The 14,073-nt window shown below is 39.1% G+C and overlaps 1 protein-coding gene across 1 annotated transcript; it reads left to right on the top strand.

The window, feature by feature from the left end:
- Window positions 1-885: 885 nt before the first annotated feature.
- Window positions 886-7,747, top strand: LOC115975578 (chaperone protein ClpB3, chloroplastic). The gene is made up of 10 exons (XM_031096420.1): window positions 886-1,429; window positions 2,122-2,340; window positions 2,922-3,159; window positions 3,541-3,736; window positions 3,857-3,911; window positions 4,085-4,235; window positions 4,711-5,019; window positions 5,636-5,901; window positions 6,172-7,098; window positions 7,273-7,747. Exons 1-10 carry the CDS (start codon window positions 1,175-1,177, stop codon window positions 7,600-7,602), a joined length of 2,946 nt encoding a protein of 981 aa, XP_030952280.1. The 5' UTR covers window positions 886-1,174; the 3' UTR covers window positions 7,603-7,747.
- The last annotated feature ends 6,326 nt before the right edge of the window (window positions 7,748-14,073 follow it).

The raw sequence follows: 14,073 nt of genomic DNA, 5'->3' as shown, positions 1-14,073 counted from the left end.
AGTAGTAATATATTATATAATATTATATAATATCCCATCAAAAAATTGTATAGTTTGAAAAAAAATTGTCTTAATCTTGAATATTTTCTCACACATGAAACTTATTCTGATATTGATGGCTTAGATTTATTTTCAGAACTAAAAGTTTTAAAAGAAGTTTTGCAAATAAATGAAAACTCTCTAATTAATGTACTAAATTATATAAAGAGGTTAGAATCTTTTCCAATGCATGTATTGCTTTCAGAATATTACTAACTATACCTGTTACAGTTGCTTCCGCATAAATAAGTTTTTCAAAATTAAAATTAATAAAATCCTATTTAAGATCAACTATGTCACAAGAAAGATTAAGTGGATTAATCATATTACCAATTAAAAATGAAATGTTAGCGAAATTTGAATGCAAAAATTTAATTAGTAATTTTACCTCTCAAAAAGCAAGAAAAATAAATTTTAATTGAAAAAAATATATGAATTTATAATTAAATATAATAAAAGGCTTCATTTAAAGATTTCGCCTAAGATCCCTAAATTCATTGAGCCAGCCCTGCGACTAATTCATTGGAAAGTTGGGTATCAGTCTAATTCAGTAAAAACCTTCATCGGTAAAAATCAGTTAAAAACTGATAACTGAGGGTAAATTTTGTTTTTTTTTTTTTGTTTTTTTATCCATTTCGATTTTTAAAACCTTGTTCGTACTTATTGAACCTACAACTCTCGTACTACTCGTAAAGAGATGTGTACCACTAGAACACCTCACCATAGCGGTGAATGGGATGCCTATTTGTATAACAAGGACTCAGCCACATCACATCACATGGAGCTCTATCATATCCTTAGGCTTCCCACGTGTGTGAACCTCATTTCAATACAACTTAAGAAAGAGAGAGAGAGGCAGTAGGCAGCACAATATGCGGCTGGCCCCCGCGCGTTCCAACAAATTCGCGAGCTTTCGCGAACACTCTCAATCTCTCTCTCTCTCTGTGTACGGCAAAAGCTTTCACTTTATTTATGAAACCCAGAAGATAAACTCAAACTCAAACTCAAAACTCAAACCCAAAAACAAAAATAAAAACAAAAGCTAAATAAATTGAAGTCCCAGCCTTTGTCATATTCCCACGCAAAGCTCTTATCTTTCCATTCTACTCTTCACCATTGCATTCATTTCCTAACTATGGCCTCAACCTCAACAACGGCGTCGTTTTCGGGGCTCAGTCTGTGTCGGACCAACTGTGGCAGCAATAATATAAATACTCTGTTGGCTCATCCACCGCGTCTTTCCCTCCCCCTCACATCCAAATCCAAATCTGCAAAGCCCTTTAACTCGCTTCAACTCAACCGAAACGCTGCCTTTCCAAATGGGTTTCGCAGATTTCGCTCTCCACGCACACTCGTTGTTCGCTGCGATGCTTCATCTGGAACTGGAAGGGTAACTTTTTCTTTTTTAAGCAATGGGATTTTATGTTCATATTCTTTTGTTAATTGGGTCACTCTCTTTTCAGTCATTTTAATCTTTCCTTTTTGTTATTTGGCTATTATCAGCCTCAGTACAATAATTTAGCTTTTAACAACAATAATGTATTAGTAAGACAACTGTTCATGTTAGCTCAATTGGGTCGCCTTCTTTTACTGCTTTTTTGTTTGCTGAATGAGCATCACATCAAAATTAAACAACTTGTTCACATAATTTAGTATTTACTTTTGTTATTCATGTTTCACTAGTGTGGCTTGATTGAAGTTTAGAGAACTATAGTAGTAGTAAAAAAAAATGACATGTCAATCAAGGAGGTAATAGATAGCATGACTTTGGATAGAATAGAATAAATATGACCAATCCTGACCATTCTATTAAGGAATAAAGATCCATAGACGACTCCAAAATTTTGGGGCTAGGGGTTGTTTGTTGCAGCTGCTGGTTTTTTTAAAAAAAATTGGAACCAATTTGTGTTGTTTTCTAGTATTTGTTTTCTAAGTCCAATAAAACTTCTTTGTGGAGATTTCTTTGATTTATTTTATGTTACTTTGAGCTATACTTTGGTCCCAAGAATGCTAAATTGTGTACAATTGGAACATGAGCAAGTGAAGAGTTTGCTGTACTGAGTTTTCTAATATAATGTATAGATAACCCAACAAGAATTTACCGACATGGCATGGCAAGGGATTGTTTCGTCGCCAGAAGTGGCAAAAGAGAACAAGCATCAGATAGTGGAGACAGAGCATTTGATGAAGTCCCTCTTGGAGCAGAAGAATGGGCTCGCTCGCCGGATTTTCTCCAAGGTTGGAGTTGACAATACCAAACTTCTAGAAGCTACTGATAAGTTCATCCAACGCCAACCAAAGGTAATTACTTTAGCTTTGGTTTCTGATTGTGACTCCAGCTCATGAATTTGGTTAAGTTAAAATTTGGCATTAACATTGATTGGCAATAAATACTCTCACTAGTTTTGGGGCCTTTTTATGGGTGAAAGCTCCTTCATCTTGGAAGTAGCTGTACTTATTTTCTCACTTCTAAGTTCTGACTATCAAACCTTACTAGTAGATGCATTTAGTTCAATGGTAAAAGGATTGATCAAGCATTTAGAAATGTTGGCCTGCACTTGAGTGATAGCTAAGTTGCGAATGCTAGGAAGGCCTAGTTGAAGACTTTGGTATTTTTGGACTCCATGAAATTTCTGTTTCCTAGGTATAGGTGTGTTATACACGAGGGTCAGCAACTGTTAAGGGGCCCCTCAGCATCCATAGTGGAATGATATTGGTAGCATCCATTATATATTTGTGTTGTATGATTCTTTTAAGGATTGAGTTAATTGATTTAGACTTTCTATTGGTTTGTCAGTAAATATGTTCTTCAGTCCATCATCTTTATGCTGAGAAGCTATGAAGCTAACTTGTTCACCCCTATATCTGTCTGATTACATTAGGTTCTTGGTGAATCAGCTGGTTCAATGTTAGGACGTGATTTGGAAGCCTTGATTCAGCGAGCCAGGGAATTCAAGAAAGAGTATGGGGATTCATTTGTGTCTGTTGAGCATTTGGTTCTTGGTTTCATACAAGATCAACGATTCGGGAAGCAATTATTTAGAGATTTTCAAATATCACAGCAAACTTTGAAATCTGCAATAGAAGCCATAAGGGGACGCCAATCAGTTATTGACCAAGGTTACATTATATTCTTTCTTTCTTTTTTCTCCCCCTTTTCTTATTTTTATTTTTTTTAAATTACCTATTATATATTGCTCGCTTAGTCACATTTCCATAATTAATGTGGCTAAGTGTACTCTTTTTCTTTTTTCCTTATTATGGGTAGGCCTTTTGGGAGTTTAAAAGAGCATTTTTAAAACCCAAAACTCTAATTTGCAACTACAACTTCTTATAGCTTTTTTACAAATGCTCATTTTAAACTCAAAACACAGTTTTCCAACCGCTTATACAAACACTCCCTAAAAAAAAATTTACACCTACTCACATTTTTTATGGAAAAAAGGAAAAAAATATTGTGTGCTTAATTCTTAAGTGGGCAACAAATTGTGTTTATTACAGATCCTGAAGGGAAGTATGAAGCACTTGAAAAATATGGAAAAGATTTGACAGCCATGGCAAAAGCAGGAAAGCTTGACCCAGTAATAGGAAGAGATGATGAAATACGCAGGTGCATCCAGATTCTCTCCAGGAGAACAAAGAACAATCCTGTTCTAATTGGTGAGCCTGGTGTAGGGAAAACTGCAATTTCTGAAGGGTAAGCACTTAGTTGGAGCTAGAGTCTATTTTGGTCTTTTTTGAAGGCTTGCTATGCCAGACTGGGCACTTATCTTGGAAATTTCTTGTGTGTGTGAATCTAACTTACCTCCTTTAACAGGCTTGCTCAAAGAATTGTGCAAGGAGATGTGCCTCAAGCTCTAATGAATCGTAAGGTGTGTGCTATATCTAAATGTTTGAGCCAATGTCTTGGAGTCTCTGCTCTCTCTCTCCTACCCTTCTTCTTTTTTTTGGGAGGGGGGGTTCAGCACAAGGTGCATACCAGTAGTAAAGTCTAAATATTGGTCTGACCTACTCTCTTTCTCTCTCTCTCTCTCTCTCTTTGCAGCTAATATCACTTGACATGGGTGCACTCATTGCTGGGGCAAAATATCGGGGAGAATTTGAGGATAGGCTAAAGGCTGTACTCAAGGAAGTTACAGATTCAGATGGCCAAATTATCCTCTTCATTGATGAGATCCATACAGTTGTTGGAGCAGGTAAGATGCTTGTTAAATTATGTTCAGATGCCTGATTCTCAAACTTTGGGAAAGCTAGCTGAAACAGCTTTCATGACCTTTTTCATTTAACTTTTAGGAAGCTCTGTTATTGCAAGTTATAGTATCTGTATTTCAGGTTTTATGTTTTTGGTCTTAAATGAGTTCATTCTAACTTACCAGAATTAACCCCTTATACTCTGTAAATTGTGATTAACTTTATGTAAGAAATTTCCTTTCTTGTCCATTGTCCACATCAATTTTGACAGCAGGTAGTCGATTTACATACTAACTTACCAGAATTAACCCCTTATACTCCATTTAAATTGTGATTTAACTTTATGTAAAAAAATTCTATTCTTGTCCATTGTCCACAACAATTTTGACAGCAGATAGTCGATTTCCAATAGTTTGAAATAAAATATAGTTGAAGAATGACAATGCCAATTGTGACAATAAGCTTTGATTTCTCTTTCAGGTGCTACGAATGGCGCAATGGATGCAGGCAATCTCTTGAAGCCCATGCTTGGTCGGGGAGAGTTGCGTTGTATTGGTGCAACAACTCTGGATGAATATCGGAAATATATTGAGAAAGATCCAGCATTGGAGCGCCGTTTTCAGCAAGTTTATGTTGATCAACCTTCAGTGGAAGACACCATTTCTATACTGCGGGGTCTGCGTGAAAGATATGAGCTGCATCATGGAGTCCGCATTTCTGATGGTGCACTTGTGGAAGCTGCTATTCTTTCAGACCGTTACATCAGTGGCCGATTTTTACCTGACAAAGGTAAATATCAAATCATACAACACATGTAACATTTGAAAGGGTCTTGTTTTATTGAAAAACTAATCTATTCATGGTGACTTTCTTTGATCCATTTGTCAATCAGAATATTAAATTTGTCAACTGATACTTCAGCCATGAACTATGCTTAAATGTACAGGCAGCATAAAGATGAGATAATATAAATGAAGCACACCATAATTTCCAGTTGTAAGTTGTAACATTACCAGGGTACTTCATCTTGGAGGGAATGACAACGAAATACATTATAAACATTCGTGTACATATATATGTTTACAACTAGAACATTAGTTACCTTTCCATATACCAACCATTAGGAATAGTCAAACATATATCACACATGTCTAGTAAATAATCAGCAAAATATTACATAACGAAATATTTGTGCTTATTTCCCAGGCTAAGCATTGGACTTCAATTTTATAATCTGTTTCAGAGTTGTATCATTCAACTTTTATTGAACTTTCTGCTGGGTTGTAAGGTCCTGAAAAGTTTGTAACTTTTTGCCCAGTTGGCCAAAAAAAATGATGTTACTTTCACAGAGTTAATATTTAACATCTGTGTGTTAATTGAGAGCTAATATACTTTCAAATTGCAGCTATTGACCTGGTTGATGAAGCTGCTGCCAAACTGAAAATGGAAATTACCTCTAAACCAACTGCCCTTGATGAGATCAATCGTTCGGTATTGAAGCTGGAGATGGAGAGGCTCTCTCTTACAAATGACACAGATAAAGCTTCTAAAGATAGGTTGCACCGGCTTGAGGCTGAGTTGACTCTCCTCAAGGAGAAACAAGCCCAGTTTACTGAGCAGTGGGAGCATGAGAAGTCTGTCATGACCCGCATTCAGTCAATGAAAGAAGAGGTATGTAGTTAATGTGCTCATTTTTCTTGTCAAAAGCTTCTCTCTCTTATGGTGTATATTAGCTTCCTCAGATTAGTTATCATGAGAATATGTTTGTTGTTTTAAATCTGGGAAAAAAAAGTTTTAGAATGGGTGCAACAAACATTCTAATTACTTAGTTAAATCAATTTTCACCAATAACATTGTCAGAATTTTGTTATTTTTGGAAATAATGAAATAATGACAGATAAAAACTCTTATTTGACTAACTTTTCCTCTTATTTATTGCAGATTGACAGAGTAAATCTCGAGATCCAGCAGGCTGAACGGGAGTACGATCTTAATCGTGCAGCTGAACTGAAGTATGGGAGCCTCAACTCTTTGCAACGACAACTTGGAAGTGCAGAAAAAGAGTTGGATGAGTATATAAAATCTGGAAAGTCCATGCTGAGAGAGGAGGTTACAGGAAGTGATATTGCTGAAATTGTCAGTAAATGGACAGGTATCCCTGTTTCCAAGCTTCAACAATCAGAGAGGGAGAAGCTATTACATTTGGAGGAAGAACTGCATAAACGTGTTGTGGGTCAAGATCCTGCGGTGAAATCAGTAGCTGAGGCTATTCAGCGATCTCGAGCTGGTCTTTCTGATCCTCACCGTCCAATTGCCAGTTTCATGTTTATGGGTCCCACTGGTGTTGGGAAGACAGAGCTAGCCAAGGCGCTTGCTTCCTACATGTTTAACACAGAAGAAGCTCTTGTACGAATTGATATGAGTGAATACATGGAAAAGCATGCAGTTTCAAGATTGATTGGAGCCCCACCTGGTTATGTGGGGTATGAGGAAGGAGGACAGCTGACAGAGATAGTTCGCAGGAGGCCGTATGCAGTCATTCTCTTTGACGAGATAGAGAAGGCACATTCTGATGTGTTCAATGTGTTCCTTCAGATTTTAGATGATGGGAGAGTAACTGATTCCCAAGGTCGCACTGTGAGTTTTACAAACACTGTCATCATTATGACTTCAAATGTGGGTTCACAGTACATACTCAATACAGATGATGAAAACTCACCCAAGGAATTGGCATATGAAACTATTAAGCAACGGGTAATGGAAGCTGCAAGATCAATCTTTCGGCCGGAGTTTATGAACAGGGTTGATGAGTACATAGTTTTCCAGCCTCTGGACCGCGATCAGATAAAGAGCATCGTCATGTTACAGGTAACTTTTACCACAATGATGCTTCCTTGAGTTGATGGATTATTTTCCAACACAAGCAGTTCCTTGAAGTATAATCTATTATTTTGGATTTGCATGTAGTTCATTGATTTATGGTGTTGATTATTTTGGCACAAATTCAAAACACCTAACCCTATGTATGTACATGATTTACAGTTGGTACGAGTGCAAAGAAGGATTGCAGACAGGAAGATGAAAATACAAGTAACAGACGCAGCTGTTGAGCTCCTTGGAAGTCTTGGTTATGACCCGAACTATGGTGCCAGGCCAGTTAAGCGAGTGATTCAGCAGAATGTTGAGAACGAACTTGCTAAGGGCATCTTGAGAGGCGAGTTTAAGGAGGAAGACACAATATTAATAGATACAGAAGTTACAGCATTTTCCAATGGCCAACTTCCCCAACAAAAGTTGGTCTTCAGGAGGCTTGAAACTGATTCAGAAAATACAGTTGCAGATGGCAAAGAAGCCTTTTCACCTACTCTCTAAGTCTCTCGTGCTTATTAATTTCACTATACATTAGGTTCTTTACACAAATTTTGGCGAAGAATGTAATATAGTACCTGATAAAATTGTCCTCTTGTATATTTCTTGTTGTTTTCATATAAAATTACAATCTTTGAAATTCGAGTCATTTGGTGGTTAATATAAAGGCTATAATTTACTTATAGAATTGTAACGGGCACATTATAAGTTACCAGAATCATTTGTTCTCTCAGGTACCAAAAATCGTTAGCTTTTGCAACCCGCTGAAGTGAAATTAAGCTATAGATATAAAAGGTACATTTGTATTTGCTTTGAGTTTGCCTCTTTGAGCTTGGCATCACGACTCTAAGTATAGTTTGTACTTGAAAAAAAGAAGTAAGATTTCCAAAAAGTGTACATTGGCAAATAAGCTTAGATTAGTTTGACCAAATGCATTTTCAATATTTCAAACACTCAAGGCTGGGTTTTTTTTTTTTTTTTTTTTTTTTTTTTGGGGGGGTGGGTGGGGGGGGGGGGGGTGGGGGGGTGTCGGGGTGTATAAGAGGATGAAAGGATGATATCATTAAAACTAACTAGCCATAAAAGGCGAAGTTGTGGTTGAAAGCTTTAAAGAGTACAACCAAATAGCATCAGACTCTAAAATACTACATAATTCTTCCGTAGGTGGATAATCTAAAATAACAAAATTCCTTAGAAGGTTGTAGCCTCCCTTGGGGAGATGATCAGTGCATCTATTCGCCTCCCGAAAAGCATGGTTGATCTTGATTCGGTGGAGTTGACGAAGGAGAAACCTGTGGTCATTGGGCAGAGAAGAAAATGACTTATTAGGGGATTTATCAGATTGAACCAAGTCTACAATGACTTTGGCATCCATCTCCACCATGAGTTGGGCTATGCCAAGCTGTTTGCTAACATCAGACCGTTCCTCAAAGCCCACATCTCTGCTATAATGCTAGTTGCTAATCCAATGCGCCTCGTGAACCCCTTGATCCACTTCCCTTAATGGTCACGTATTAAACCACCCCCGCCGGCCTTGCTAAGATTCCCAAGGGATGCTCCATCGGTATTCAATTTGTACCACCCAAGGGGCGGTTTAATCCAGCACACCGGCATCGCAATTCAATGCTTAAATTTCTGACCCTTCCCTACACAAAAGAAATACTCTTCGGCTACATGTATGCACATATGGTGAAGCTTCAGGTTGATCGGGGTGTTGTCAAAGGTGACACAGCTCCTGTGCTTCCACAAAGACCGGCATACCATTTGCTTTGATCTGGGAATTGCACAAGCTATTCTCTTTCAGCCAATCCAGAAGATCAAGACAAAGGAAGTTAGCTAAAACCTGAGGTACTCCCATGCACCAAAATTTCCTTAGAGCGTGGATGATGGACTCTTCCTACCTATGACACAAAGGGCAGCTCGTGCTGCAATTTATTCCTCCGGTATTGAGTACTTGCCTTACTGGGATACTACCATGATGACAAAGCCAAAGAAAGTGCTTGATTTTTGGAAGCGTATCCAGCCCCCAAACCCAGCAACCCGTGAAGGGAGGAGAGTTTGCTTGCTTAGGAATTGACTAATAGTAGGCCGAGGATAGACTGAACTCCCCATCATGAGAGAATCTCCACGTCATGTTGTCCTCTTTTTCACCAAATATTTGAATGGGAATGGCTTGAATTTTGTCCACTACGTCTCGAGGGAAAACAAAGGAGATTTTTCCCAAATCCCAACTCCCATTTTGGTGAATATCAGCAATAGTCAAGGCTTCATCCTGTTGGGTGAGAGGGCCTTCAATAAGCTCCCTAACAGCACTGTCCTTGACCCAATTGCTCTCCCAAAAACTCAGATTAGATTTATTTCCCACATTCCAACAAATGTCGTGTTTGAATATGGGAAATCCTACCTTGATTGCAGCCTAAATAGAAGAACATGGGAGTTTGTCGGATCTTTTGACTGCCTTCGAGGCTGGAAGCAGTACTTATTTAACAGGACTTTGGCCCAAAGTGAATCTTTTTCATGAAATAACCACCAGTTGAACTTGGCAAGTAGGGCAATGTTCTTTGCTCTTGCTGCCTAGATGCCTAAACCCCCTTCCTCCTTCGGCCTTATAATTTTACTCCAACCCACAAGATGAAGTTTCTTCTTTTCCATAGAGGATCCCCAAAGAAAATCCCTGTTAATTTTGTCTAATTTATCACACAAGTGGGTCGGTAGAGCAGCCCCTTGCATGACATGATTTGAGACTGCTGTCATAACAGATTTAATGAGCACAGTCCTTCCGGCAAAAGAGAGGAATCCGGCCTTCCAGCCCGCAAGCTTAGAGATCACCCTTTCTGCTATGAAATTAAATCTATTCCTTGCTGCCCCTTTGTGATTTAAGGGAAAACCCAAGTGTTTCCCCAAGGCCGAAGTCTCAGAGATGTCCAAAATATTGCAAATATCCTCCTTAGTATTAGAAGGGACATTAGGCGAGAAGTAAATGCGAGACTTTTTTGCACTAACCACTTGCCCGGACTCCTTACAAAATTTGTTTAGCACGTCCTTAATTGATTCAGCTCCCGACTTGTCAGCTTTTGCAAAAAGCATGAGGTTGTCGGCGAAAAATAAATGGGAAATTGCCATATTATGTTTGGATGCCTTCAAGGGAGTCCATTCCTTTCTCAAACACTTTTCATTGATGAGGAATCCAAGATACTCCATGCATAGTATAAAAAGGTAGGGGGAAAGAGGATCCCCTTGCCTTATGCCACAGGTGGGCATGAAAGATTTGAGCTTGCCACCATTGAATAAAATGGAAGTACTTGTTGATGACACACAACTCATGATTAATTCCACCAGGGCTTCTGGGAACCGAAAGGCAAAAAGGATGTTGCAAATAAAGGACCATTCAAGGCGATCATAAGCTTTTGCAAGATCCACTTTGATCACCATGAACCCCGCTTTACCCTTTTTCTTGTCTAGAGTGTGGATAAGCTCTTAAGCAACTACCACATTATCCAAACCTTTTCTTCCTGGCACAAAAGCAGTCTGATTGGGGGAGACTAATTTGTCAAGATAAGCACTAAGACGGCCCACAATTATTTTTGTTACCACTTTGTACATGGAGTTGCATAAGCTAATAGGTCTAAGGTTATTTAGACTTTTTGGGCTTGGGCATTTAGGAATAAGGGAGATCAAGGTCTCATTAAGATATTCTGGCATAACCCTTACTTCAAAAATATTGGAGATTTCTTTGCAAACTGAAAATTTAACATCAGCCCAAAAATACTGAAAGAAGCTACCATGTAGTCCGTCCGGCTTGGGAGCTTTAAAGGGTTTCAAGGCCCAGAGCCCCTGCATAATTTCCTTTTCAAGTACTGGGGAGCTCAAAATAGTTCTCTCCTCTTCAAATAGGAAGCTACAACTAAAGGAAGTAACTTCAGAATCACAAGGAGAAGCTAAGAGCCCTGTCTGAAATAGTTCCTGGAAGCTCAAAAAGATAAGATTTTTCACTCCCTCTTCATCAGTTATCCATTCCCCAACTGAGTTTTTAAGGCTCCAAATCTTATTTCTGTGCCTCCTTACCAGAGTAGAGACATGAAAAAAATGAGGTATTACAATCTCCATAAGCTGCCCAATTAAGTCTGGATTTTAGGGCCCAATATTCCTCTTCTTGCTGCATAATAAAGTTACATTCTTCAATGAGGCTTCGTTCTTGCTGAATGAGAAAATTGTTGGGTCCATTAGAGAAGGCCTTTTGGGCTCCATTAAGTCTAGCTAACACTTTTCTTTCAAGCAAAGAGATTACCAAAGACAGACCTATTCCACTGCTTAGCTCTATTTGTGAAATTCCTAATTGCCGAATGGAGATTAATGTTTGACTCCCAAGCCTTCTTCACAACATTAGGGAATTCCGGGTGGTGGATCCACATAGTGTGGAATCTGAAAGGTTTCTCATATGTGGCAGGAGGGGGCCTAAATAATTCCAAAAGAACGAAGTAATAGTTTGAGAACACCCTAGGTAAGTGAGTCACAAAGGCTTCAGGGAAAAGAACCCTCCATGTGGGATTAGCGAAACACCTATCAATGCGCTCCAAAATGAGGTCAGTGACTTGCCTAATGTTAGACCAAGTGTATTTCGGCCTTGAGAAGCCAAGGTCCAGGAAATTGCACTCATCTAGGCAAGCTTTAAAATCCAAAGCCCTACTGAGATAAACTTGCCTACCTCCTAGTTCATCATTCCCATTAAGAATTTCATTAAAATCTCCAAGGAGAAGCCAAGGAAGATTGTGCAAATTAGCTACATGGGATAGGTTAGACCAAAAAATTTTCCTTTCATTTATACGAGGACTAGCATAAACAGAGGAAATAAGCTAGGTAAGATCAGAATTACATACCTTGATGGTGGCATGTATTTCCTGCTTCGTAGAAGCCAACACAAACACTTCCACCTCCTCTCTTTTCCAAAGTAACCAGAGCCCTCCCACATACCCTATGGTATCAATAGCAAAGAAGTCATCAAAAGGAAGGCATTCAATGATCTTGGCAGCCCTATCTCTACCCACTCTAGTCTCTGTGATAACCATTATGGAGGGAAAATGATTCACAGCCATTTTAAACACTTTTCTCTTAAAGTCCCCATTAAGGGCACCCCTACAATTCCATAGTAGAATATTCATTTGGGAGCAATGATTGTTAGGAATTCACATCAGATTAGACCCTATCTTGGCCGATGTAATCATGCTCCATCCCAACCTCCTCAAAAGGTCTTTGGATGCTACCCAATTTGGCTTCCACATTGCCATATAGTTTAGAATCCCCTGAATTTCTTCTTTGCAACACAGGAGTAAGTCGCATCTCTTGACTAGCTTGAGAATCTGGAATAATTTCATCATGGGCATGTTCCCCATATGCGTTGACACTGAACCCTTAAAATCGATCACCCTCCTCTCCTGAACTAACCATCCTGATTCGTCCAAGTGGGGCATTACCAATGGCCGTCTTAGCCTGTTCAACTTCTGAGCTTCCTTCTCTAAAATCAACAGCGTGTGTATGAGAAATTTCCACCAAGGATTTGGTGTCCTTACCCCTGCCTGATGATCCAGCGGGAGATTCCCTATTATTATGCTGGATAGGGTGATTGGGAAGACGTGCTTCCATGTTGTTGCAAGATCCTCTTCGAACCACCCCATTGTGTTCGTTGGTGCCGCACGTATCTGTGCAATCATCTCGTCCAGAATGGCTAATGCCTTGTTCTTATGCCAGATTGCCCAACCCGCTGTGGGAAGAGAAGGGGGGAAGAGGGAGGGGGAAGCCATGGCTATGGTCAGAAGAGTGTACCAGGTTAGAGGGCTTGATGTTGAAATCATAATCGAGGTTGGGACACTTCAAGACTTTAGTGCCTTTGGAACTTGAAGATTTCTTTTCCTAGGTCGATCTCATTGTTAACAATGTAAAGTGAGAGAGAAAGACTGAAGAGTCTGTGTATTGATGTGTATATAATAATGTACAATAGAGAGCCTTATATAGGCTAGATATGTGTGCAGTACAAGTAAAAGAAGTAAATTACAAGTATAGTATACTGGGTTAAGCCTAATGGGCTAAACTAGTCTAAGCTATACATTAACATCCCCCCTCAAACTCGAGGTGGCAAGGAGGAAGCCAATTGGAGTTTGGATATAAGATCTCGAAGACGACCAGGCGGGTGAGTCTTGGTAAAGATATCAGCAGGTTGGTCAGCAGAGGAGATGGAGAATAACTTGAGATTTCCTTTCTTGAGATGTTGGTGAGTGATGTGGCAGTCGATCTCAATATGCTTAGTGCGTTCATAGAAGACAGGTTGAAATGAGAAGGGTGCGGACAACATCAAGAATGTGACGATGTTTTCGTTCTGCACGACCATTTTGTTGAGAAGTGTAAGGACAAGACCGCTGAGGAAGAGTACCATGTCTGTCTAAAAAGGATAGGAAAGATTTATCATTATATTCTTGAGCATTATCTGATCGAAAGACTTTAACGGTGTGATTGAACTGTGTTTCAATCATTTTATGAAATGTTTGGTAAATAGACACAAGTTCAAACCTATGGTGAAGCAGATAAATCCAAGTATACCGAGAAAAATCATCCACAAATATGACAAAATATTTAGATCCCCCCTCAGTGGGAATAGGTGCAGGACCCCAAATATCAGAATGTATAAGATCAAAAAGGACAGAAGAAAATGAGTCACTTTTATTAAAGGGAAATTTTGTTTGTTTACCAAAATGACAGGAAGTACAATCAAATTTTTGAAACTAAACTGAACCTAAATGACCTTGAGAAGCTAACAACTGAAGACGAGATAAGGATGGATGACCAAGACGAGCATGCCATAGATCAGGTGAGGAGGTGGCAGTGGTAGCAGCTGCAGAAACAACTTGTGAAGGAATTTTCAAGTCATAAACCTCAAACATGCGACCAACCTTACGGCCTGTCCCAAGCACTTGACCCGTCTGG

Source organism: Quercus lobata, chromosome 2 (assembly GCF_001633185.2).
Source record: "Quercus lobata isolate SW786 chromosome 2, ValleyOak3.0 Primary Assembly, whole genome shotgun sequence".
NCBI classification, from domain to species: Eukaryota; Viridiplantae; Streptophyta; class Magnoliopsida; order Fagales; family Fagaceae; genus Quercus; species Quercus lobata.
Note: the sequence above shows the minus strand (reverse complement) of the source record. Positions and strands in the feature narration are given on the sequence as shown.